At 36.7% G+C, this 26,512-nt stretch overlaps 1 protein-coding gene across 3 annotated transcripts in view; it reads right to left on the reverse strand.

Annotated features, from left to right (window-relative positions):
* The window catches only part of CACNA2D3 (calcium voltage-gated channel auxiliary subunit alpha2delta 3), a 476,420-nt gene that overhangs the window by 368,620 nt on the left and 81,288 nt on the right, over window positions 1-26,512 (reverse strand). For all 3 annotated transcript variants that reach the window (XR_696027.2, XM_068907198.1, XM_068907199.1), the window contains exon 3: window positions 3,723-3,839. Coding sequence is in view for 2 of the 3 variants with exons in the window: in XM_068907198.1 (XP_068763299.1) it covers window positions 3,723-3,839 (117 nt within the window). In the remaining variant the exon portion in view is untranslated. The remainder of the gene's footprint in view (window positions 1-3,722; window positions 3,840-26,512) is intronic.

Below are 26,512 nucleotides of genomic sequence, written 5' to 3' on the forward strand. Positions count from 1 at the left end.
CTTGATTTGCTGTCTTACAAGTACATTAAGAATCGTTTTTACAGGATTCTCTTTACTTGCAGAGAAATACTAATGAAAAGAGAAATTTAACTACCTAGCCAAAGTCTTTAGAATAACTTGTAGAATATTCCCTAAGAAATTTTCTTTCATTTCAATTTCTTTGTTCCCCTTGTCCTGTATCACCTTTCATTGATTTTTCCCATCGCATCACCAAAAAAACTGCAAATTAATAGTTTTAATTCCACCTCTTTTCCGTTATCAGGTTTGTTATGGTAGCCATTTGTTGCAGAGCACAATGTCACAGTGCCCTAGTTTCTGCAGTTTTCAAACGTGACTGGAGACGCTAAAGTAACGTAAGAAAAGTAAAATAATATAAGACCTTCTCAAAATAAAAAAAAAAGAAAAAAGGAAAAAAAAACAGAAAAAGAACACAGTTAACTTTAAATTGAGACTGTCCAAGCACATATCCTACAAGTGAAATCACTAAAAAAATCCAGGAAAAGCAATTGAAGGAATACCACAAGTAACAATGAACTATACAAGGCTCTCAAAGTGATTATTTCGGTTTGGCTGTAAAGCTAAAACCACTGTTGAACAGCTTAGAAAACATTTCTACTTATTTCAACTTATGGGCTCTAAGACTTTTCCCAATCTTAACGTCATGGCCTAAAAGATAAATGGATAACTCTGCATTTGTCACGACTATAAACAAAATTAAATATCAGCAAGACTGAATCAAACCAACTCTTCATTGGTCTTATCTTAAATCATCTCACAAGAATTAGAAAACCAAATCTGAAGTTGCACCTCTGACATTCCATTAAGCTGGGAAACAGCAGGGAAGAAACAGTTAACAGAAATATCTTGAACCGACATAAATCTGATGTAAATAGTGAACACCGGGGAAAAAAGTTGCTTGCAAGGGTTTCCATCAGTGAGTAGGTGACAAAAGGTTATATAATTGGTTTAGCACTTTCAGTTTCCCATTTATTTTATGTATCTGACAGCACAAAAATAGGACATTCTGTGATAGGATAATTGCATACTGAAGGGTAATTCAAACGGGATGAATATGATAAAAATCACACTGAACCAACTAATCACTATGAAAAGTGATGAGACAGAAACAAAAATTCAAGCCAGAATATAAAGGGAGGAAGGAGAAGAGTTCAACAGTGATTAGTAGCTAAGAACAAGTTAATGTGTTTGAAGACACAACACAAAACTTTAAAAAAAAAAAAAAAAAAAAACCACACACACACAAAGGCCTTTCCAAGCCATCCTATTTTTGTATTTCCAGGTCTTTCTTACTGCCATTTCCTACAAGTTAAATAATTTATATTATGGTGGTTTTCTGAGTAGTTGTCATAGATTGCTACATCTGCTAAAAGAGGAAAATATGTTGATTAAAATGAATCACTTCAAAACATTTTAAACTAAACTATGGATTTTGATGTCTACTTGAAGCAAATTCAATCAGTGGTTTGGGATGCCAGTTTGGGGTAACATTGGAACAGCATATTTTCGGATCATTTGGATCTGAACCCTCTCAGTGGATGCCCCATTATTTCTAGGGCAGGGGGATATTTTGCATATTTCTTTGTTTGGTACTTACCCAAATATTACTGCCAGTTCATGGCAGTTCATGGGTAGATCATCTAAAACATTATTTTGCCTTCTAGGTTTTGGTGCTCTTAGTACATGCCTCTATCAAAGGTTCATGTCAAAATCCCATTATTCTAGAGGAAGCGTAACGCAGCATTGTTTTGTCTCGGTATGGAATAGAGGTCTTAGCTCCATATGAACTTTCTATCTTGTATCTCTTACCTCTCCAGATATAGGAAAACGAGCTAACGACATACAAAAGGTGAGCTTGTGCAAAGTCAGCAGTGTACCAAAGAATATTTCAGAACATAAAATACTACGTGCTAGTGGCAAATTACTGTCTTTTTTTAGAATTTATTACAGGAAAATAAAATGCATCCAACATATCTCTAGCCATCACTTCCAACTGTCCAAGGTGGACCATGTGATGCAATTATGCAGAACAACAACTTTACTGGGATTTATACTAAGCAGATCTATTTTAAAATGAAGCGACCCTGTCCAAACCAAGCCTCCAGCTTCTTTTCCAAAGATTAAAGAAAAACAAGACATAAACGCATCAGGGATTCTGGATTTTAGTCAGTTTTTTGTGGCACTAAAACCCTTTCTCACAATATTATACACATGCTTTAGCCTCACAGAATTTGGGCTTCTTTTTACTCGGAGCGCAGTGGCCCATGCTGGCTCACGGATCAGTTCTAAAGGCCAGAACAACTCTAAGCACCTCACAAGCTCACATTAGAAAATATTCACTGCAAAGCTTTCATCAAGAGCCCCGCTGCTCTGCCTTCATGACAGCCCCTAGCCAGGGAACAGACTTTCTCCTTCCGTGTGTGTAGCCTGCTAGTCATTGCCAGCTCTAAGTGACTGTGTTCATCAAGATCGCTCTTCCATATTTTTAAGTAGTTTTCTTCTCTGCTAACAAAGAAGAAAAACAATCTCTCTGGAGTCAATATTCTGCAGGCTTCTGGAAGCTGGTGCGCGCATCTTAAAAGCGCAGTTTTTCCCCTAAAAAACAGGCTGTAAAAATAGCATTGCTGGGCTCCACATTTATTGTCTTTCTGTGCTTCCCTGCCAAGCGCACTCAGTTTACAAGCTGAAATATGTTTTATTTCACTGCCAGCCCAGAAGATTCAACCTCTAAAACATAGCCAAATTCCTTCCTTCCTTTTGCACCATAACCGAAAATAAAAGGCCGAAGACCGAATCCTACCTGCAGCTACACATACAGAATTCCCCATGCTTGGGGGACGCCTTCAGCAACGCAGCTGAGACTTTGACACCTTCAATTCATTTGAGCAGACAGATGTGACAGGAAGCAGAGCAGCTGAAGTTGAAACAGCTGAGGTACCAGGAACAACCATTAGCCACAGTCACCTAAATTTCTAAATGCAAAATGAAAACTGCAACAGGAACACCTGCTATCTATTCTTCAGGATGCTTGTGTTACAAAAAACTCCTATTCAACAAAGCAAAACACAGAAGAGTTTCTCCTTCTTTATGGAGAATCTAATCCAATAAAACACCAAAGCTACAACAACTAAGCACAAAATAAGGGTCAGAATGGAGATTCAAAAGATGTACAGAAAGCTTGACGTAGCTCCTTAATTATCATTAATAAGTCGCCTTTACTGTGATATAGTACTCACTGCAGTTAGAGGAATTTTGGATTTGGTCCCATTTTAGGCATCTGCATCTTTTTTCGGGATCTGAACTAAAGCATAGCTAATGAACTCAGAAGCTCCCTTCCAGTTTTTTTTTTTTTTTTTTAAATACTGGAGAGCAAGGAAATTAAGTCTTCTCTTGTTTGATATTGTCAAGTCTACCATATTTTAATGCAGAGCCATATGTAGTCACCATGTTTTACTGAACACAAATGATATCTTACAATCCCATATGGGAAACCGGCAGTCCAAACCTTGCTGCACACTGTTGCGTTCATCTAATGATGACATAAATACTTTTACATCTAGTCTCAAGAACTGATCCTAAAATACTTCTAAATGCTTTAGCCGTTCCACTTCAGCACCTTGAATCACTAATACAGCTATCAGAGCCTAAATCACATACTTAGTTTTATACCACAGAATGAAATAGCAGATTGATCTGCTGCTTACCCGTACAGCTTCAGACTTTTTATGAAACATTTCTTCCATGTTCTTTGCTAACTTTTTCACAAGCTGAAGGCCATCAATTTCTTCTATTGCAACATCCTTCTCATATTCTTTGTATTTCTGGAAAGCAAAAGAGAATTAAGGGAAAGTTACTTGAGTGAACCAGCTGAAATTTTGACAACTAATTATTAGTTTCATATTGCACTTTCCTTGACTTTCTCCATTTATTTGCTGTTTATTTGAGTACCAGAGGGCTAGTTTGTGCCAAGACGCTGTCACAGAGATGGAACGACTGGGTTAGAACCAGAACCCCACTATGAAAACATAAGAGAAACATATATCTCATTCACTGTGGGGAAAATGATAATTCCCCCTCACAGCAGTTAATTCCCCCTCTCAGCTCAATGACAAAAAATAGTAAGATATCCTAATAGCCTATCCAAAATCATTTAAAACTCATGATATACTTGGCACCCCGTTGTGACTTAACAACCTAGAATCCTCCTCCTCCTCAGATGAATTTTTTTTTGACATCTACTTCATGAGCTTTATACAATATTTATATTATTAATACTTATACTGTAAGCTTATCTAATCGACCTCAATTTTCCATGCAAATAAAACCCCCAACAAATGACATAAACATGAGCCTATATCTGAATGCAAGCATAAGATTATCCTTTATACAATATGAATAAGCATTACCTCAAGAATTTTTCATATATTGAAAAGAGACCATAACCTAAGTATTCAAAATGTATTCCAAACAATTTTTATTCTATTTTCTGCATATCAACCTTTTTCTTTATCAATGCTTACAGTGAAGCTTGTAAGAATATAATGCACAAGAAAAGCATAATAATATTCTTCGGAGTCAATCTTCAAAATCTTTAATAGCAAGAACAGTCCTCCTTGCCATGTCATCCCACTATAGTCAGTGCTCTAAGAAGTGATGGTTTTCAGTCTGGTTATTGTTTGCTCATCTCTTCTTAAGATATGTATGAGTTGTGGTGAACTAACCATTGCTCGTTATCCATTTCTGCACTCTTAAACGATTCGCATAATCGTACCTCCCTGATAGTGTGAGGAAGATGACCTGGCTTCTGCCAGCTTTAGGCCAATTGGGAAAAATATCTCCCAAACTTGAAAAGCAGGCTCTTAGTCCAACCCATAGCAGAATCCTCGAGTCAATAAAAGGACTCAGTATTATTAAAAAGATTTATCAATAAAATTTTCTTGTGGAATTATGATTAGCTCCAAGCCTCATTCAACATCAGACAGAGAAGGAAGCATAAGGGTACCAAAAAGAGTGGCTCAAAGCACCTGGGTGAACGTTCAAGTGATCGAAAAGGTGAACAAGCTAAGAGCCACTCATCTCTTGGCTGATGCTGGAAGCAAGGAACCTACTGTAACAGAACACCTCAGTCTGTGTATGTTGTACCGCGAGAAATTAATCTCTTCTGACAAAACTAATTTTCAAGTCAAAATGATACTTTGGGCTCACTTAACTGTGCATTCTTCTCTCTAAGAACTTACTTGCAGGAATGTTTTCATAGGCAAATAATATTTTATAAGACATCACTGGCAGACAATTTCATAAGGTTAAAAATATAGAGTTATCAGTAATTAGTAAACTTTTTGGACACAATAAATTTTTGATATTCTGTAACTTTCCCCTTCCAGTAATGGTTTTTTTTGTTTTTTTTTTTTTCAATTTCCTGTCAGGACACTCTGCTCTACTAGAGTTTTTATAGCAGCCTTTGAGAAACCTCAGCCAGACCACCTGAGTTTTGCTTTGGGGCAGGGAAGATTTTTTTTTCTTCTTCTTGATCTGCCTTTCAATCATAAGTAGAGTTTTGATTTCAGCCCTCAAGTACATTTCAACCATTACTAAACTCAGGCTCAAGTTCTACTACCCACATTGATAAAATTAATGTAGGATAGCACAGTGATTTGTCTGGAATAGAAAACTACTATTTTTTTGATTGGAGCAAACAGAAGAACACAGTAAACAACAGATAGGTAAATGGTATTGTAAGATATATTAACTGTGATAAGAACTGTAAATTAACAGTAAATTTAAAGCATTCCCACTTAACTAATGATGTCACAGTCTGTTCACATCTCATTCTTTGGAGAATTTAAAACAAGTGAAAGCAAAGACACTGCCATGAACCATATTAATTACCATAACCATATTAATTACGTTAATAGATTCAAGTACAATTTTTTGAATCATTCATTTCAAACTGTACAAATCAAGTTCAACATATTGGATTCTGATAAAAACGGTTTCCTTTAGAGTTGACCTTTTGAGTTCTTAGAACGTATTCTAAAATGTCTCACTCAAGAGTGTTTTCAGGTCATCAAATTTATTGATTTAAGCTTTGCCATCAAGTGAAGAATAGCAGGAGATTATTCACTGTGTTTGTCAGAAAACTGAGTGTTACAGTTTAAATGAACACATTTTGTAGCCACAGAGAACAATACTACGCAGCCTATTAGGCTCCTGTGAGAACATACTAAAAAGTCACTCTTCAATTTTAAATAACAGGTGCTTTCAAGAATTAAGAAAAATAAGAATTTGTATTCGAAATATATAGGATTGATTTATGCACTGATAATTCTAGAATGTTATAATTATGCTAGTTCGTAATATATTCATTTTTTTTCCTAATTTAAATGCAGAAGTTCCAACATGTTAAAAAAATGAAGGAAACAAGATATTATTTAAGTTCTAATTAAAAAGACCACACATCTTGCAAAACGCATGTCAAGCCAACTGTTGGAACCCTTCAAGAACATTTGCAACAAACTAGGAGTATTTACTTAATCTGTAGGACCGCGGCAACCAAGACGTTTACTTAACAGATATTTTACATCAGTGTTTCATTGCCATAAAAATACTTGTATTATTTTTTCAGTCGTCAGTGGAAGGTTCCAAAACAGGAGAAACTATGTGGTTGGAAAGAACACCAGCTGGTTTTAGTATCCTTGTGCTCTAGTGATTGTGCTTAAAGGGAAGAAGTGCCAGCTTAATCTGTGCACGCCTACATGTTTCCTCTTCAATACTCTGTGTGCATGAAGCTGGGAATTTAGATTCCGTCTAGAAACCAGTTGTTTTCATAACAAAACCACTAAAATAAGAGATCTGAATTGCAGGAGATATGAAAAAACAAAACCCCAATAAAACTGCAAAGGATGTCAGAATTAACAGCTTCTCTTACTTCCACTCCAGAGGCTGCCTGACCTCCAGGCTCTCATTGTTTCCCTGCCACTAGGTTTCACATCTTAAATTTGTTTTTAATTTAAATAAATTGGCTAAAGCAAGATAGAACAAAGTTCATCCAAAATAAATTCGAAATGCTTCTAAAATGTAATGATTTATTTTATTGTAATGTAATCTTGACAAAACAGCAGCTGTGCCAGTAGGGTTGCAATTAAGCAAAATGCTACCACCAACAGTGGTTTTTTTAAAAAAAAAAAAAAAAAAAAAAAAAGCCTGGTTTTTGGGTCAGGCCATACTTTATATTCCACAGATGCAAACCACCTTGCAGTGGTACCACCCCGAATGACTCTTTCGGGCAGTACCTCACATCAGCAATTTTCCTGCCACAAAAAAAAAAAAAAACCGAAGTTGGTGATGCAACATTTTTAAAAACAGGCACAAACCTCCATGTCTCTCAGTATTGCAGAATCTGATGGCAATAAGAGCCACTGAAAAATTCTCACCTACCTTTCCAACACTGATACATCTGTGCTATTACTAAAGGTGAGAAAACAGTCTTAACTCTGCTGTAAATAGGTGACTAACATAATGAAAACTTATGAAAAGATAGAGTTACAGTTGAACAATTCTTTTGATAAGCGGATTTCCAATTCTCTAAAAGACCGAGTAGAAACAACTAAGTAACTTTCCATTTGCCGCATTGCAAAAGTATTTGAGACATTGATGCTTTTTGTTAGCAAAATCGACGTTTGGTAAGAAATTCTCTACAGAGACAAGAACATTTATCATTTGAGAAGGCAGACCAAAAAATGCATTATTTCTGCAGTATCTGTTTTGCCAGATCATTTCACACAAGCACCAGGGAAAGACACACAGTATTTCACTGTCAGAACTTTTAATGCCGTTTATGGATTTAGGCCTTTTTACCACCTCCACCCCTCCATGCCCCCGCATGGCAAATAAATATCTAGAAATAACATAAAGGAAAGCAGCCTATGCAAAACTGAAGTCTGAAGCATTTAATACAATCCAAGTGTTTGGCACTGAAGTGTCACCCAAAAAAAAAAAAAATGCAGCTTGAGTGAGCAAAGCAGGAAAAGAAATATCCTCTCGGAGCAAGACAACTTCAGAAAGATGCCATATGTCAACAGCAGTTTGAAATTTTTTCTCTGAGGACAAAACATGATAGTTGCATTTCTATTTGCATCTATTTCTATCCTTTCCTACTGAAATTGAGTTAATTGCTTTTATATTGTTTCACTCAAATAGACAAATAAAAAATGAAATATTTTCAAAAGTTAAAACTGTGTAAACACTCCTTAGTATCACTCTTTCAACAAGTCTGTGGGTGCTTGGTACATATGTAGAACACTAAACCATTTATAATGAATATTCCTCTGAGTGATCGTCAGAGCCAGTAAATACTACTGCCATCCAGATTAAAAGGGAGTATTTACTATACAGGAATTCTGTAAATAATCCTTTAAAAATAACCTGTCATTTTGTATTGCATATTTGAAACTGATATAAGCCTCTGAAGTGTACTCATAACTATTTGTCTTGCATATTTGTGCATAGTTCATAAACGTAGCTGAGATGTTTTTGTCATATAAATGTGTGCGTGTGTATATATATATACACGTAAACATTTATGATGAAAAAGACAGCAGAACCTTCATGCAAATAAAAGATCAAATATCCACTCGATCAATCTATCAATTTTTTCCATTTAAAAAAGTATCCTTCTACTCCATGCCATTTGTTTAAAAAAACCAACAAAAAACAAAAAACCCCAAGCAATCCCATCAACCCAAAAAAACAACCCCAAACTCTTTCAGATGTTCAAATCTCAACATTGCAAACGCAAAATGAGATTACAGAAACATACACTTTTGATTACATCCTAGAGCTTTGATTTCAATTAATATTGCATTGCTTAGTGGAAAGGCTGTACTATTCCATATATTTTTGCTTTAACTGCTTAAACTTGATTCAGATAATCTATCACACAAGTACTAACAGCGCCCCCCTTCGGCGCAGAAGTGCTGGTTTGAAGTGCCACGTAAGTTCACTGGCTTTTTGAAAGTATTTTAATTCTGTATTTGAGATGTTCTGGTAATCAAACGTAATGAGCCTGCAAGATTGCAACAAGCTTAAAGCTAATGCAGTTTGCAGCTCTTAGTGTTTTCTTTAGTTATAGAGACAAAAGCTATGTCAGTCTTAAACTGCATTCTCTCTCGGTTAGTTCCTAAGCCCTGAACTCATGGATTCCTTCACTAATGTTACCTTTCCTCTTCAAAGTAACCTGAGATTTTTTTAGTTTATGATCTTCTAAACTGTAAAGATCAGAAGGGTGATAATACAGTATATATTTATGTATCAACAAAGATGTTTACTCTCTCAGTAATGCATTCCTCCTAGTAGTTTAAAAATAAAGCTTATGTTGAATTTTATGCTTTTCTCATTTAATAATAATTTTTCAGTAGCATACTATTAACACTATTGAATAAAATTTACAACAAACGGCATTTATTCAGGGTACTTCAAAAACACCTTTTCATTTTTATACTTTGTTTTGTTTTTAACTAGAGTAACTCCCAAACAGCAATTACTTTGCAGCAGACTGACTATGTAGTCACATTAAGTGCTGCCTTACACCTTGAATGAACTATGCACAGAATAAGGCTTCCTACTGTTATCAGAATATGACCATTTGCTTTTGAATCAGAACTAAGAATATAAATCTGTCTTGATGGGGAAAATCTATCACATAGTTTTACAAGACATTATTTTCAAACAAAATCCATGCTCAAACTGATGGGACACAAACTGCAAAGAATCCAAAGCTTATCGCGCTACCTCTAACGTACCAGAACAGCTCATGGCTAAGACAGCACTGCACTTGAGAGATGGCACAGCAATTCCCATCAGAAGATTTAAAAATATACAGCTCAGCCTCTAAATGCTTCATTAGAGGTGAGGGCTCACTAATTAAATATGCAGCGTTGATCAAAGCTGAATTGGAAGCCGAAGAAAAAACAGTCTCCAGTATAATACGTGCACATGAGGGGGAAATCAAAGCTTTTCCACTGAGCAGAAGGGAACTCAGATGGCACTAACACAGCAGAGACAGCAAATACACACAGTGCACTCCCCTGACATGAACCCCTCCTTAGTAAAAGGTTCTGTATTTTCATACTACCTTGTTTACTTTTTTTTTTTAAACAGAGTGTCGCTATTATGTTATCATCTGGTTTCTTAATCAAAAATGCACTTGATGGAGCAACTTTAAAGACCTTAACAAAATAAGCGGTATTAGAATGTCTTCATTTTGTGGTTGATGGGTGGTCAGCATTTACAAACAAACAAAATGATTACCATTAATATACAATTTTTTTTTTATTGGCAGATCTAACACAAGGATCTCTGATTAGCTCGGTTCTGCAGATGTGGGAACTGAGTTGTAGGTAAATTCAGCAACATGCCTAACACCACACAACAATTCAGTGCTACCAAGAGAAGGAGCTTTCCTGGCTCCTCTTCCAGTGCCCTGCCCAACAAACCACAGACAGCTGTGTCAGCTTCAGCTTGATCTGTGCAGAAAGATGAGTCACAGTCACATATTTCTCCTCACCTTGACACTGAAGAACTCCCTGATAATTAGAAGTTTGTGTTACACCACATTACACACTCCTATTAACCTTTATGGAACCTCTTTTTGTTGATGAAATCCATCAGCAATGACCAGATGATGGCATATTCATTTTCTTTGCTGCAGAGGAATTTTAATTCACTTCATCAAATGTCTCCAAGCAACACTACACTGGCCTGTCATGTTTGACTCTTGCCACACACTGGTCTCTGAGGAACTTCTATTGCCTCTAACTCCTGTTGTTTAGTTACTGCAAAAAATAATGTACACACTGGAATGCAAAATATTGAATGTTTGTTGCATGTTATTTTAGCATAATCCGAATTTTCTTACCAAATGTCGATTTTGCTAACAGAAAGCCTCAATGTTTCAAATACTTTTGTAATGCTGCAAATAGAAAGCTGCTTAGTTGTATCTACTCAGTCTTCTAGAGAATTGGAAATCAACTTATCAAAAGAAATGTTCAACTGTGACTCTATCTTCGCATTACGCTAGTCAAAGCTGCACCCAGTATATAATAGCCAAAGTTCAGCTATCCTGAGAAACGCTGTTATCAGCGGACTTAGCGAGGATAGGTACTGCTTTCTTTGCAAAATAAATTACATTTGATGCAAGTGTTTTACAGTCATGGTAGGCGCACTACAACCTCAGCGTATTTAATCTTTGCAAAGATATTTACACCTCTGATCTGTTTTTTCCTCATTGTTACATGTAAGTGCTGCAACACTAAGTCAGTTAAAGCATTATGTTAACCACAGTTTCATCAAGTGATTGAACAATTAAACAAAACAAACAAAAAACAACAGCACTTTCTGATTTGGCAGTATTCCTCTATCAGTTAACCATACATGCAAGGCACCTCTTTAGACCTTTGCAAAACCCGATATGGGTAGGAAACACCACATAAACAGTAAAAAATTTGTTAGTCTTGAATATATAACTGGCCAAAACAGCTCAGCTGTTATGGAAGGGATTATAGTCTAGAAGATGCAGAGTATTGTCTCATCTCAAGTAAGAGGAAAAAAAAGCGGCAATCATACTGGTTTCACCTAAATTAGAATATGCTCTAAGACATAAAAAAGATGAGGAAAACATACACCAGGAGTTTAAAAGACTAAAACTTAGACTGATTCAATATTTCTAATTTTAGAGTAGTCAATAAGCCTGGTCCAAAACAACCAGTCTACAAAAACAGGAAAATTTCAGTCCTATTTTATAAACAGACTCCTACAAAGGCAGCTATTTGTCATTACACTCTGCTGCTGGCTCTAGCTCCCTTTCCACAGGCAGCTCTGAGCTTCTCAGAGTACAGGCACTCACAGCAAATTGCTGCTCTCCACAGCAACCTCATGCCTTTTGTACAGAGCGGCCCTGCTCCCCTCATTCCTGCCTGGTTCGTTAAGAGGAATCTGTGCTTTATACCATCACCCTCATTGAATCTACCATCTTTTCCATTCCTAAGTTTGAAACCACGAGACATAAGCAAGAAGTACTCCAACAGTCACGCTGCCCGGGATACTTGCATCACAGATATTCCGCCACGCGGGAGAAAAGTATCGTGGTTTGTTTGGTTGGTTGGTTTTTTTAAATGAGGAAAGGTCCAAAGGCTTCCCTTAGAATAATTCACCTTGTCTCACTATACCTTTTTGATAACATCTTCATTTCATAGTGATGCAGACACTCCATGACCAAAAAATGCCTAAAATTCTCTCAAATTTCTAAAACTGATGGCCTGACCGCGGAAGCCTTACTACCTCCCTTGAATTTCTCACTCCATAATTCCAATGATTTAACCAATGTTACTGCTAAATAGGATCAAGGGTAGCACCATTTAGCCCTTGCTTGGAATCAGTAGGTAGATGTTCATGTAAGAACTGAAATTTAGGAAGAGAAAGGAAATCCTCTCTCAGCTACCAGGCCTGCTGGATAATTCATCAAGGACCGTCATATACTCTTGCACCTGGAGGGTGGCAAAGACATATCATATAAAGCCAAGGCCCTTTAAGCTTCTGTTCTCACTACAATTTCTTTTTTTCTGGCTCTTCAATCAATCCAGGAAAAATAAAAAAAAAAGAAAATGAGATTTAGTGAGTTTCTGAGTCTACAATCTAACAAGGATCTTTCCTTTAAAATAACCTTACTTATCTACAAAGTAAAATGGAAATAATTGTGCTCTGAAGAGACTGTTTCCTGCAGTTCAGAAATGATTTTTTTGTTGCCATCAATTTGTTCAACTGGACATTTTACGACTTCACATCCTAAGAAGTTTCCCATTCTTCTGTCAATCCTAGCCCAAGATACTGCTTGTAGCAGACTGACCAAATAGACATGAGAAATTTCACGCTCAATTCCTTAAAGAGTAAAGGGCACAACAATCAGTTCCAAAGGGTCAGAATATTCTTGAATATATCACATATCAAAATCACATCAGAACTTAAGATCAGCTAGAAAAAAAAAGAAAAAATAATAATTAATTTGTTTTCACAAGCCCATGGATTCATAATTCAATTTCAGATGATCCTACAAGATCTGATTTTCAAAGTCTCAGTCTCTCTACTTGCATCTCATTTGGCAGGGAAACGTTTGTAGGCACATTACACAGCATTTAGACTCCCAAAGTACCCAATCTCTTTGAACAGATCTTGATGTTATCATTTGAATTCACAGTATTGTTCCCAAATTTACATGCCAATTTAAGTATCATGAAAAAATACCTCAAGAAGTCCAATTCCAGGAGGCAGCGTACAGCTAAGGAGGTAACCACACCATGGTAATTGCAAAATTAAAGTCTACTGTAAAGGCTTCCTCTTCCAAGAGGAGGAGAAAGGGACCAAAGAGGACCTGCTTTCAGAGGGCAGCTCAGGCAACACAGCTGCAAAGAAAGAACCAACCGCAGCACCAAGGAATTACATTACTGAACAAATCAAATCAGCTCAGCCCATCACTGGTCTCAGATCACTTCCAGGGAATGAGATCCAAATAGTCATCTAGGTAGGTGAAATACTTCTAAAACAGTCAAATAGAGGTTAGGAATATACTTTCTTTTTTCCCTTTAATATCGTTGCTTTGGGTCAGGGCTAACCAGAGTAACAAAAAAGCAGATTCTGGAAGTGTCCCAGAGACTCCTTTCTCCATAAAGATGTATCTGCAGCTATTAAAACCTCTCTACAGTATTTCACATGAAGCACTTCCTTAAATAATGAACAAAAACAACCTCATAAGTATAAATCTGCAGAACCACAATATGACCCAGAGGGCATACACATCCAAAGTAAAGCTGTTGCTATACTTCCAGGTGAAAGCAAATATATGAGGAGCACGTACGTCTAATGTGTTCCTCATAGGAGTCTGAAGAAACGCTGGAATGCATTCCTGTCATCCAGGATAGTTATTCTGAGTCACTGAAGACTGAAAAGCAGGAAACCTGACAACTTACTATTATCATCCACTTCTCAAATGGGATGAGATACTACAGCATGTTGTTTAAAACTGCACGTCATCTCTGAAAGACTTTATGCTCCCTGGAAACACAGACAACCAACAGGTAGTTTGCTTTGTGCTGTAAGGTCACAGATTAGCCACAGAATAATTCTTTCAATCAGCCTTTCTTTATGCCTTTCCCGTTACGCTTCCGTTATCGCTATGACTATCTATCTCTCCCTCTATTGTTCCATTTCTGTATATCTACGTCAAACTGTGCTGCTTATACCTGCCCGTTGCTGTGGGTTTCTGTATTTCCGTATGCTTCTATTAAACGATGCTTATTTTCCAGCCCAGAAGAATAAATTGGCCATCATCACCTGCCCACATACCATAGTTCCCACTGAATAACAAAACAGAATAAGCAAAGAAGAAAACAGGAGACTAAGTGGGGAAAAGACACAACAACTACAGACAACGGAGAATCTTTGCTGAGAAAAAAGTGCCATAATGAGTTGCAGGCCAACATTTCATTAAAATCTGGTGCATTCCGAAGGCAAATAAAAATCTCGTCACGAGACACGAGCGAAACGCACCCTTCATTTGGAATAGCTAATGGCAACTGTCCATCAGAAAAAAAGAGCATGTAATTTATTCTCCTCAGGAAACAAACTGTTCGTAACTGTAGCGTTCTCTATAACTAGCATTTATCAGCTTGGATAATAGTTCTAAACCTCTACACTTCGCATTGTAAGAGTTAATCTTGAAACTCTGCAAACAGGTTTGATTTCATTGATTGTCATTACCAAGCACACGGCATTGATCTCTGCTGCTATAACTCATCATTGCACTTTTCTGTATTCACCTGATAAAAGTATTTATATTGATTTAGTTTTTAGGTGAGTATCAGGACACTACATATCAAAGTTAGCTCTTGTAATTACAAGAAAAAGCATATCATCTGATTATCTGAACTTGAGCATCTACATTGAGGCTTCTAATTCCTCACTCATTCCTCCCCTCAGTCCCATCAAGGCCAGCAACCTTCTGGTTGCTTGAACCAGAACCTTCAAAAGGTTCTCAGCACCTTTGTAAAATCAGGCCACTTGTACGTGGTCTTTATGTAGATGTCTTGAGAAGCATTCATCAGGCTAATGATGGAAACCGCAGCTTTGAAAACCAAACTATATTATTTGGCACTGCCTGGAAGTGTGAAAACATGTATTTTTGTGCTCTTGCATCACAGGAACTGCATGACACCAATGATTTGCGCTTTCATGTGTGACTTTCAATCACATACAGAGCTTCACAAAAGGTGGCACAGAACAACTAGCCTTTCTGTATATTTACTGAAGGCACTGACATGACAGACTATAATGATTTCTTTCAAAGTCTCATAACAGACTGTTGACACACAAGAAAAAAAACATGTATTGACTGCCAAACCATATTCAATCCCATATTTAATAAACGCCTTTAGAAAACTGTAATATTATATTAACTAATGTGCTGTACAACAGATCTTACTCAGATCTTTTTCTCTTTGGACAATTTAGCTATATTGCATATAGTCTTAGAGCTGGCATCTGAAATAGTGGCATGCTGTTAGCTCCCAATATGTTTCCCCCCCCCCCCCCATGCTGTTTTTCTCTCTCTCACTCTTAGTTAAAAATGAAGGAGATGAAGCTTGAAACCTCCTTAAGAATATGGCCTGTGTATTAAAAAATTAAAAACAAACCCCAAAACCACAGCCAAAACTCATTATTCGGCTCTTGTTAGTTTTCTGAGAAAATCTGATGAATAATCTGAAGCATTTATATCATATCACATGCAGGCTATGTGATAGGCAGGTATTTCAACACTTCACTGCAAAGAGTAAATAAAAACACCAATCAGTTTAAAAGGCTGCACAGAAGACAGTGAAGATTATCAGGTTCAATTTCAGTCTTTTTTCTGAACCTGAAAACACAAGACAACTTAGTAAAGCGTATATAGCTCCCTGTTGATATCGTCTATATTAAACATATGTCAACAACTAACCAGACTCGAGCCTTTCACTTTTACAAATTATTATAGCATTGTCTACGTTATAGTCTTGTCTTCCCTTTCTCACAAAAAAGCGCCAAACAAGCAATTAAGTTGATTATCAAGATAAGACAGATTTATACTTGCTGTTTTTATATATCAGTATTTGATCAGATTGGAAACACTTTAATAAACAGTTTACTATTCTAATAATTTTTGCAAAGTTAAAAAACCTTGCCCAAGTTTATTCACGTTAAAACTGAGCCAAATCTGCCTCAGGTTAAACACCATCAGGCAGGTTCTTCTTCTTCTATTTACAGAGGTTTCTAGATGCAGTTTGTTATATCTTATGTACACAAACATCGAGATGCTTATTCAACTTCTGTCTGGTTCTAAAAGAACTAGAAGATCTCTTTGTAATTCAGGGATTATATTAGTGATTAGAGTTCATCTCACCCAAAAATGAAACGCCTTACATGCAGTGCCATGACAGGTGGCTAGCATATTGTACAGAAATAAACCAGCAGACTCTCTGCATCTGTAATAGAATGTATACAATAATACTTTTATCAGCAAAAATGTGGAGCTTTTGCACTAAAACATACCCAGCAACAGCTTTGATTTGCGTGGTCAATAAACCACTATTAATGATAATGTATCTATGAATTAAAGATGCATCAATCTGCATAGTAGAGAATAGAAGCCATGAATAATAGCCAAATCAATACTATGGAGTCATAAAGAATACAGTGTGCTCTCCTTCAGGCTAGCGGTAATTAATTTTCTTTTCCTTCCTTCACACATGAGGAACCTAGAACAAGAACAGTTCAATCACATAAAAGTTGCTAATTAGAAAAAGAACACACACTGATAACTCCTTACTCTATCTTTTCTGTTCATATGCTTACAGCACTTTAAAAGGATTACTTTATTTGCACACATCTAAGAAAAACAGCTTGTGTTTTAGGAGCAAACGCATATACTGACTGATATTTTGAAGTATAACCATTTGAAAGTTTGCTTCTTAAATAAAATGCCTCATTCTAGTTGGGATGTTCATTAGTGTAAACACTTGATGTCTAAAGCCATATTTCTGCAACACAAATAGTCTACTGGGGAACATATATCTAGAAACATTATAAGGTTTATATGTTCATTACACCACAACGGAAAGTATTAATACTGAAAAATTATGTTCACTTGGTGTTGAGGTTTCTTTTATCTGATTCAACTCTACTAGTTATTGAAATAATCTCTATGGTACAATTAAAAAAAGAACAGGTTTAAGTGATCAGCACCTAATAGCGGCATCTCCTCCTCCTTGGGAAATAAAAAGGATTTGGTTGCCCTGCTATTTCAAAGGATTGGCCCTAGACAAGGACGTAGAGACACGAAAAAGCTTGCAGTTCGTTCTCTGGTTCCCAAAAAAAAAAAAAAGGCCATCATTATGCACAAAGCAAATTTTAAAACCTAAATTGCTATAACTGACAGCATATTTTTGCAAGAATATTCAAACTGAAGTCTTCATGTTAAGATATATTCTCCATGATATTGTTCAGCAAACTGCCATTAGCAGACTCACTATTTCATTGCTTAATAAAAATACACAGAGAAACACTTGAGTTCTTTCCCCAGTTTTGCTAAACCTCAGGACAAAGCCATCCTAAATCACCGGATACTGCTAGTCAATCTATTGATGAATTCCTGTCGGCTCACCACAAAGCAATGACCTTGGTGAACTGTGTTCAAGCCTCTAAACCAGCAGAGTAATTAACGTATGGATAACTTAAAATCACAAGTAGTCCTACTGAAACAGGCAGAACAATTCACACTCTTAAAGCCGTGTGTGAAATAGGGTCCCAGTGGTCATTTCTGACTCACAACGTGTCCTTGTGTAATTTCGCTAAGCTAATGTCATCAGGCTCTAAAAAGTTACCTTCAGAGACAGAGCTTGGACGCTGGTGGCTTACCAGCAAACTGCATGAGAGATTCATACCTCAGCGTCAAACCTCATCCTTTGAGCTTTCTCAAAGTTTTGCTGTGAAAGGACATAATGCACATAACCAAGGGCAGGACACCCTTAATTTCCAGCACTGGATTTTGTCCCCTTTACCTACTGGAAAATTATATTTATTTAGATTCCTGCCAGACTCTACCTTGTAACGTAAGCAGCCTGAATTTATTTGCAGGCTTCCTCCTTTCACGAAAGTACAGTTTGTCCCCTGTTATTGCGAACGCACAAAGAGCCGCGTACATCAGTAAAACATAATTGTGGCAAGTGGACGTTGTGTTTGCATTTGGAGGACCGGCCGAGCATGTGCTGCCTGCCCAAGACTGCCAGAGGCATACATCTGTTTGTGCAGTTCTAGTTCAGTAGTTTGAGGAATGAAGTATCACCTCATTACAGAGCTGCCATGTATGAGTGAATTTGTGGCGCTTGCCCTCCTCACAGCGAGACAGTTCTAATCTCCTCGCAAAGCGCGGTGGCAGCGCCGAGATGAAGTGTTAAGCTTATCAGGCCTCATCTGTACCATCATCTACTTAGTTAAACCCAGGCCATCCATTTCTCTGTCATTTCTTTGTTCCCGAGGTGCCTGAATGTATAATAGCCAAGACTGAAAGACACAAGATATCTTTAAGGCTTCAAAAGAAGAACGCCAATCTAATTTTTTTTTTTTTTTTTTTAAGAGCAAACTGAAAACAATTCTCAAGTACAGTTTTAATTATAGGCTGCACTACCTACATTTTTCCTCACACTAGAATTCTACCTTGTACTACCACTAGGTTCCTCATTAAAATAAAACTACTCACATATTTTAAATTAATATTAGCTTTTAAAGTTTGCATAGAAATTCTTAATTCTGAAAAAGCCTGTATCACTACGACATAAAGGATATTACAGCTGAGAAGGGTTCTGGTAATTGAAAATGTTATGGCATAATAAAGATAACTTGGTATACATCACTTCTTGGGCTTCATTAAGCAAATCAACAGAAAGTTTTGTTTCAGTCACAAAATAAGGATTATTTTTCACTAATTTTTTTTTAAAAAAGCACTAAAGGAAGACTATTCTCTTTTACTAACAGCAACCTGCCTTTTATTCATTCAAAATAAAGTTCCCTTTTCATTCCAGCAACACAAGTCTACTTTCAAGGTCGTGAAACCTTACAAATTTTTATTTCAGGAGCAAGACCTAAAACCGTAAACACAAGCATGTTACCCCCTAGGTATGCCAAAGGCTCAGCAGGAACTACTGCTGAAGTACTTTACCTCTACTGAAGCCCTTTGGCTAGACAGGAGACTTGCTTTCAGCGCCCAGTTGCTGTGCTGTTTCGGGACCAGAGGAGGAAACACGATAACCTCCAAGTGAGGGGTTAGACCCTGACGATCTCCTCTCCCTAAGCACCTTCTGGAGCAACAAACAGAGGGACCAACATTTAAGGGTCCTTAGTTACCAGCTAAAGGAGCCTTTTCCTCTCTTTTGCAGCTATGGTGGAAGGACAAGAGAACAGTGTAATTAGGCTAGTTAGACGGACCCACCTACCACCTCAGCAACTAACTGCCCTCAGCACGAACTCCTCCTGGCATAACAGCTCTTCTAGACTCCTGGTACAGGTGCTACTGCGAAGATGAGCAGTAGGAGCTGCTGATCCCATTGCATACCCAGTGTCATTGAGGGCTATCACCGTGTTGCAGAGGAAAAAGCTATTACAGTTGTGATGCTGGGAAGGACACACACAGCAAGTCACTTCTCCCCTGTACAGCTCTCCACAAACAACATATGAGCCTCACTGCAGCAGCACTCTGACCAGTTTACACGTAATCTGCACCAAAACTCATCTAAAGGGATTTTGACAACAGAAAAAGATCTTTTGCAGGAATAGCCCAAGCCTGCATGCAACACTTCACTAATTCATACAGGCAACAGAGACTAAATGTTAGATTTATGCTGTAAAGGTATTGATGGTGTCATCTCACGTCTCCAGAGCAGAACTACACCGGAAAATGCCTCAGTTCAAACGGGATTGTTTTGCAACCCTTTAAAAAACTATTCAAAATCAGCAATTTGCATTCAGCTCCTTCTTCAAAATTTTCCCGTTCCAACTGGAGATTAAGAGTCAAAGCATGAGAATAATGCCAATCACTTCATCACTAGCTCCTTACAAGTGAGAAAAATAAAATTATACATTTATGAGAGAAAAAAGCATTTATTACAGTAAATTAGATAATTTTACAATAACAGTTTACATTAAAGGATGTTAATTTGATTCCTATCAGTTTTACAGTTTTTTTTTTTTTTACCAATACCACATTGGGAGAAAAAAGGGGGGAGGGGGGCCAAGGGATAAGCGTGAAGATATTCCAATCACACTACAGCACATTTGCATCCTTGCTTCAGCAAAGAGCTTTTTGTTCTAGCCTTGGTTGAGATGCATGGCTGATGGAAGTTCATTCCTGACAATGAACAGATAACGGAACAAACCCATTTGCTCGAGCGACCATCTGAAAGTCAGAGCTTAGGTGCCACAAGGTGTGGAACAGCACAGTCCCAGTAACCCACAATTAACCAGCACAGTCCCAGTACGAAGACATTTCTACTGAAAATAGTGGAGCAGAAATTGAGGACAGTGCAAGATATCTGAATGTGCTCCTTTTAACCTCTGGTACTCAGAAATGAAAATGAATTTCCAGCAAGCTAACTTTTTTATCATATATTCAAGTTTTCCAGTAAAAAGTAATCACTGGTTACCAGTTTTAGAACTGTTTGATGACACTGATAGCTGGGAAAATATACTCCACCATACTTTTTGATCTTGTGCCAAAACAGACTGAGGCTGCCCAAGTCACCACTACGTATTTTCGAAGGGTGACTCACTTCACTGTAAACTGTTTATTTCACAATTAGCGGTTAAAGAAATCACCCATCCTCTATCGCTTTTGGTGAGCCACTAACATCCCACTAAGAATACCAGCACTAGGTTATTTTCTTCTTCCCATCTGGTTCTGCTGACCCAGTGTGTAAGATTATTCCCTGGAAAAGAAAAGCCACAGGGACAGAATGAGGCATGTTTCTGGGAGGCCCCCATAAAAGTCTCTGGTTACTGTGGGATGACAAGGCGAGATGTGCCAAGACACACAACAGCACAGCTGACAGGCAGATAATGTCCCGCTGCAACTGTTCCTGGATATTTTACTGTTATTGCTTCTGTAATCCTCATCTCTTTGTTCTGTTAATTAGCATGCAGCAGCTATAATCCTGCCCAGAAAAAGTCTTTGTTCCCAGATAATAATTTCTCTAACAAGCATAAACATTTTACAAATTTTATAACAACAAATGAGACAAGGTCATAATAGGCTGGTCACCTTTGGCTTTCCTTGGAATTTTTCCCTAATCCAACTTCTAAATAATATTAGCTTACTACTGTATTTGAAGGGGTCAACAAATTTAGTAAAGATATCTGACTGCATGATTCTCAGAGATGAGCTCTCCTATCCTATCCCCAAAGAGCTCACAGTCTCTTCCCATTCAGGTTTGAAACCCCAGGGCGGCGGGGAGCAATGGTGACAATTCTTACCCGTTTTGGCTAGGAAAATCTTTAGAATGAAAACTAAGTCTTCCCAGCACCACAGCAAACCTCAGCTGAAGTAGTTTAACTTTTACTCGTCGTCTTGTCTTCCAGGAATAGCTTAACGCTGAAATTACTATCATTCTTTGATAGCTTTGTATAGAAAGGATATAAAAACATTTAAAAAAAACAGTATTCATTCATTCACTCGAATCTGCTGAAGATGTCTGAACTTAAGATCTTCTGAAATAGTTTAAAAGAACCCAGTATTAGCATATACAATAACCTGAATAAATATCCAGAAGTACAGTTTATGTCTACCTCTGTCTCAACAGGATATCTTAACAGTATAGCAAACCAACCTGTTCTTTGAGCCTGTACTGCAAATTGAGTTCCCTTGAAAATATTTTATTAATTAAAAGACTAGCTTTTTTCCTAAAAAACACATACATTAGGTATACAATTTTTAAGTTTCATTTAATATTTCTATTTCTCTCCCAATCATTTCTAGTAAGTATGTCTAGACTCCATTTATTGTTCTTCCGGTTACTGCTCTTGGCTTGCCACCCTTTACTGAAACTAAAAGGCAAAAAAAAAAAAAAAAAAAAAGAAAAAAATCTCATATTATTCCAGGTTTAATGTCATAGCTTGTATTTAAAGAAGATGCCATCATTTCACTCCATAACAGAACATCTTCTGTGAAGGCAGCATATATTCATGCTTCACTTTTGTATCTTGTATATAAGGCTTTTAGTTCTTTAAAATGAGATCTACAAAATAAATCAAGTCTGATGTAAATTGTCCCTCTATAGACATTTTCAGTTTTAGAACACTTAAATTCGTATTATTCTTTCATCAGAATTCAGCTATCATTTTATATATGAGTATATGTTGGGAGAGATAATATATCAAGAGTATTCTTTGTAGCTCAAATGTTGCTGAGAAAAACATGATTTGCCTAGCTTCAGGCAAAAAACAGTCTAATATTAGGGGACAGAGAAAAGAAAATCTTGCAGATAGCATAAAAAGCCTTAATGTTTAAACTGAAAGACATTTTGGAAAAATAAGTCTTTTTACCATAAACACAACGTAATAATAGCCAAATAGATTTTGCAGAAGCCCTTTTTAAATCCCTTCTTATTTGACGACAGCTATGGAAACTTTAAGTCAAAAGGATTTTGCTTTTGCAGTAAAATTAGCATAAGTGAAATTGTGGGTTATAATAAATAAAGGCTATAGTCTTAGAGAAAGAATGGTCGGGTGGTTGAGATATTAACCTTGGACTCAAAAGAACTGGGCTCAGGTCCCGGCTCTGCCACAGAGCACTGCATGACCTTGAATTAGTCATTAATTTCTCAGGGCTTCTGTTCGCAAAGCATAGAACAAAGAAAATAATATTTTCCACAGTCAACTTCACCTTGCTTTTAGGCTTCAGCCTTGAAAATTAGGTAGAAAACAAAATCTGCTAAAAGACCTGTAGTCTAGCCCCAGAACCATCTGTTTTAGGATTGGGAGTTAGTTTCCATTCTAAAGATGTTTTCTCAACCCTAGTTTGTACAGTGTGCAAATCCCAAACACCAGCAAAACTCCAGGAACTACAATAATAAAATAGTCAATAATAGCAGCATTCCTGCTTAACTACTACTCCTGCACAAAAATATCTACATCACTTATATCGTGGGCAGGTAAAAGGCAAAGGATTATTACATCAGTTGCTAAACAACCTAACTAGTTAACTTAAAGCTAATGTAAAAAGTCAGAGGAACAAAGAAATATTTGTTTTTTTAGCATAACACTATATTTTCAGATGAATATACATATGCCTGCCTGTGTGTTTAAAAACAGAGAATAATTTCAAACAAAATTTGAAACTGATAGAATAAAATATAATTTGCATAACACATGCAAGGAAGATATACACAAACTAAAAAGTAATACTCTTTATGTAGCCACAGTAACTATGAAATACTTGTCATTGCAAAGTACTGTGGTACATTCAGAAAAAGAAAAAAATCCTTTGTGTGTTTATCTACTGTAAAATGTTTGTGCATATAATCTACTACACAGTTTGTGAAAATGCTTATTTACTTTTCAAGCACATGGTAAGTATCTATCACAAAGCATCACAAGGACTCTGCATCATTTAAAAATGAAAATAATACTTTTAAACATAAAATGCCCTGTTTGGTTTTTTGTCTAAGAACTCTTAAGAAATGTATAGTATAGTATAATATTATTTTCAAACCGTTACTTTACTGAAAACAGCACAACAGTACAAGAAATAGACTCAATTAACTGTAGTTACAATCACAAAACACTTTTCTCTATATTTAGATTCCACAAAATCAAGCACATATCACACTAAAAGCTTATATAAAACAAGATAATGTCAAATAATTTTAGCTAACCATTGACCAATGTTACACAGGATATTTAAAAATACAGCATTAAAAATATCCCAACTACAGTTTATATTTTAGTTTGCAATAATTTGAACACTAAAAATGAAAGTATTGCTGTCCCTATCCACAAGCTTGCAAGAAAGAGAAAACAGAGAGAGACAGCAGTGTCGCAGGAGAGGAAGATGGAGACAGAAATGTTTTAAAATGGGAAAGGAGAGGAGCCTCGCGTATTGAGCAACAAATGAAAGTCACATGAATTTGGAATAACTGAGCTCGAACTGGAATTAATTTCACTTCTGGGCTCCAGTGATGGAGCATCACAAACCACTCGAGCTTCGCGCTGGAAGTTTGTGTCACCAGCAGACCTCCTCAGTGGAATTACGGGTCTGTAATTCACCATTGTCACTATTTATTCTATACATTAGGGTTGCCTGAATTTCATTTGTACAAAGCATGTATACACATACTCGTTACCTCTGGTCCACTATGTACTTGCATAAATCATCATCTTTTTTTTTCCTTCCAGAACAGAGTGTGGAATCCATCCCAACGGCAAAACAACGAAATCTAACTGCATAAGCAGTTTTCTCATAGGTCAGATTTCTCTAGTCCAAAAATAATACAGAGAGAGGTCTACACAAACTATTCACTCCTTACAAAAACCCACTTAGAAATACAAAATATCTAGCTATAGTCATTTTCTTGGAAATGATAATAAATAGATCAAATGGAGACAAAAGGTTCATATATTCTATCAAAATAAAGCACAGTGTTAACAGATTGAGCTTTTTTATTAACCACAGTTTAAAACCTCTGTGAAGGTACAGGCAATGTTATTAAAACAGTCTGAAAGAAATCATGTCTTTGTTTATCACTTTTTGTAATGCTAACATGAGAAGAGAGGGGAAGAAGCAAGAGAAAATACAATTATCTATTAAAGAAACTATCTCCGGTACAAGTGGATGGGTCCTTTTTTGTTTTTTGTAGAACTTAAAAGAATTTCTGCTTAATGCATTACATGAAAGTGTACTAAATCATTTTAAACTTGAAAAAATTTGCATACAGCATGTGATCCATTCCTGCAAACCTTCCTTCACCTAGTTGATCAAGCTGACATCAGTGCAATGCCTGCCTGTGCAAATAGGACTCTCTGGAGTAGGAACTGCAGGACTGAGCTATAAATTTAAAAGAACATATAGACAGCATGAGATAAATAGTCCAAAACACTAAATATAGTGTGAAATATAAGAATCTACAATTCAAAAAACAGCAAGAATCACTTGCATGCAATTACAGAAAGAGTGCAGTACTATTTTAGACTACTCACAGCATTTCTTCAGCTACAGAGGTACTGCAGTAAAACAGTACTTTATAGCACTTTATCGTCTGTTCCTGTTAACCTTAGTAAACATATTTACATTGTATCTACTCCATTTGAGGTTATTCTTTACGGCAGCCATGGAAAACATGAAAGGTTTTAAAATACATAGTTATGCTATAATATCATATAACCAGAGGGAAATTCAATATTTCTGTTGCTAAGACTGAAAATATACTAAACAGCGCCTTGACTCCATCACTCTCATCAATTTCTATGAATCTAAACATACAAAGCACTGCAAGAATCCCCCACTGCATTACATATTTTGCATTTGTGTTCTATTTAATCAAAATATAAAAAGCAGTTTTATTACTACTGTAAGAGCTAATCTAATAATGAGAAATCCCTGGTGAAGAATGTAGTCTTTTTCAGGAACCAATACTGCATTTTTCATTCCTACAGTGCCTCCAATACACTCTCACTGGGAATTTCATCCGAGAACTAGAGATTTGAAGTGTATCAAACCAGTCCTCTTCATGAAAATCACTTCTTTCATAAAATCCTAGCTTGAAAATTCAATCATCTACATACAAACATTCATCTGCATTTACTATATGGATTATTGATCCAGACCCAAAGAAGTTGCTATGTTTTCCTGTGCCAGTTTGGCTACCATGCCTTCCCAATAAATCTACCATTGACAAATTTTTGTTGGAAACACAGTTGCTGCACATGCATGGTGGCTGCTTTTCAAAACATAACAACTAGGTTTCTACATACAGTTTGCTTATGTATTTCCTCAAATTTCCAGCATAAATTGTCCGTATCATGAACTAAGTCTCCACATTTTCCATTCCAAAAAAGGAAATGGTGGAATCTAGATTTTGAATCATATTTAATACTAGAGATAGAAAACACAGGACTGCACTAGGACCTGAACCACTATTATTTTCGGCTCAGATACTAAATACATGAATTAATTAAAAACTTTTCAGTTTTTTCAGCTTTTTCATCCTATCCAGCCCTAATGAGCACCTGTGTGCGCTCTCCTTCCCCAAAACTACGTCTGCAGCTGCCTCACATCCCGAGAAAGCGCTGCCCACACTCCAGGTGGGTCTGCCAGCGAGTAGTCAGGGTCTCCAAATGGCTCTGTCCCCACTGCCTCGATGGATCCGAC

The sequence above is a fragment of the Struthio camelus genome, chromosome 14 (assembly GCF_040807025.1).
Source record: "Struthio camelus isolate bStrCam1 chromosome 14, bStrCam1.hap1, whole genome shotgun sequence".
Classification (NCBI taxonomy): domain Eukaryota; kingdom Metazoa; phylum Chordata; class Aves; order Struthioniformes; family Struthionidae; genus Struthio; species Struthio camelus.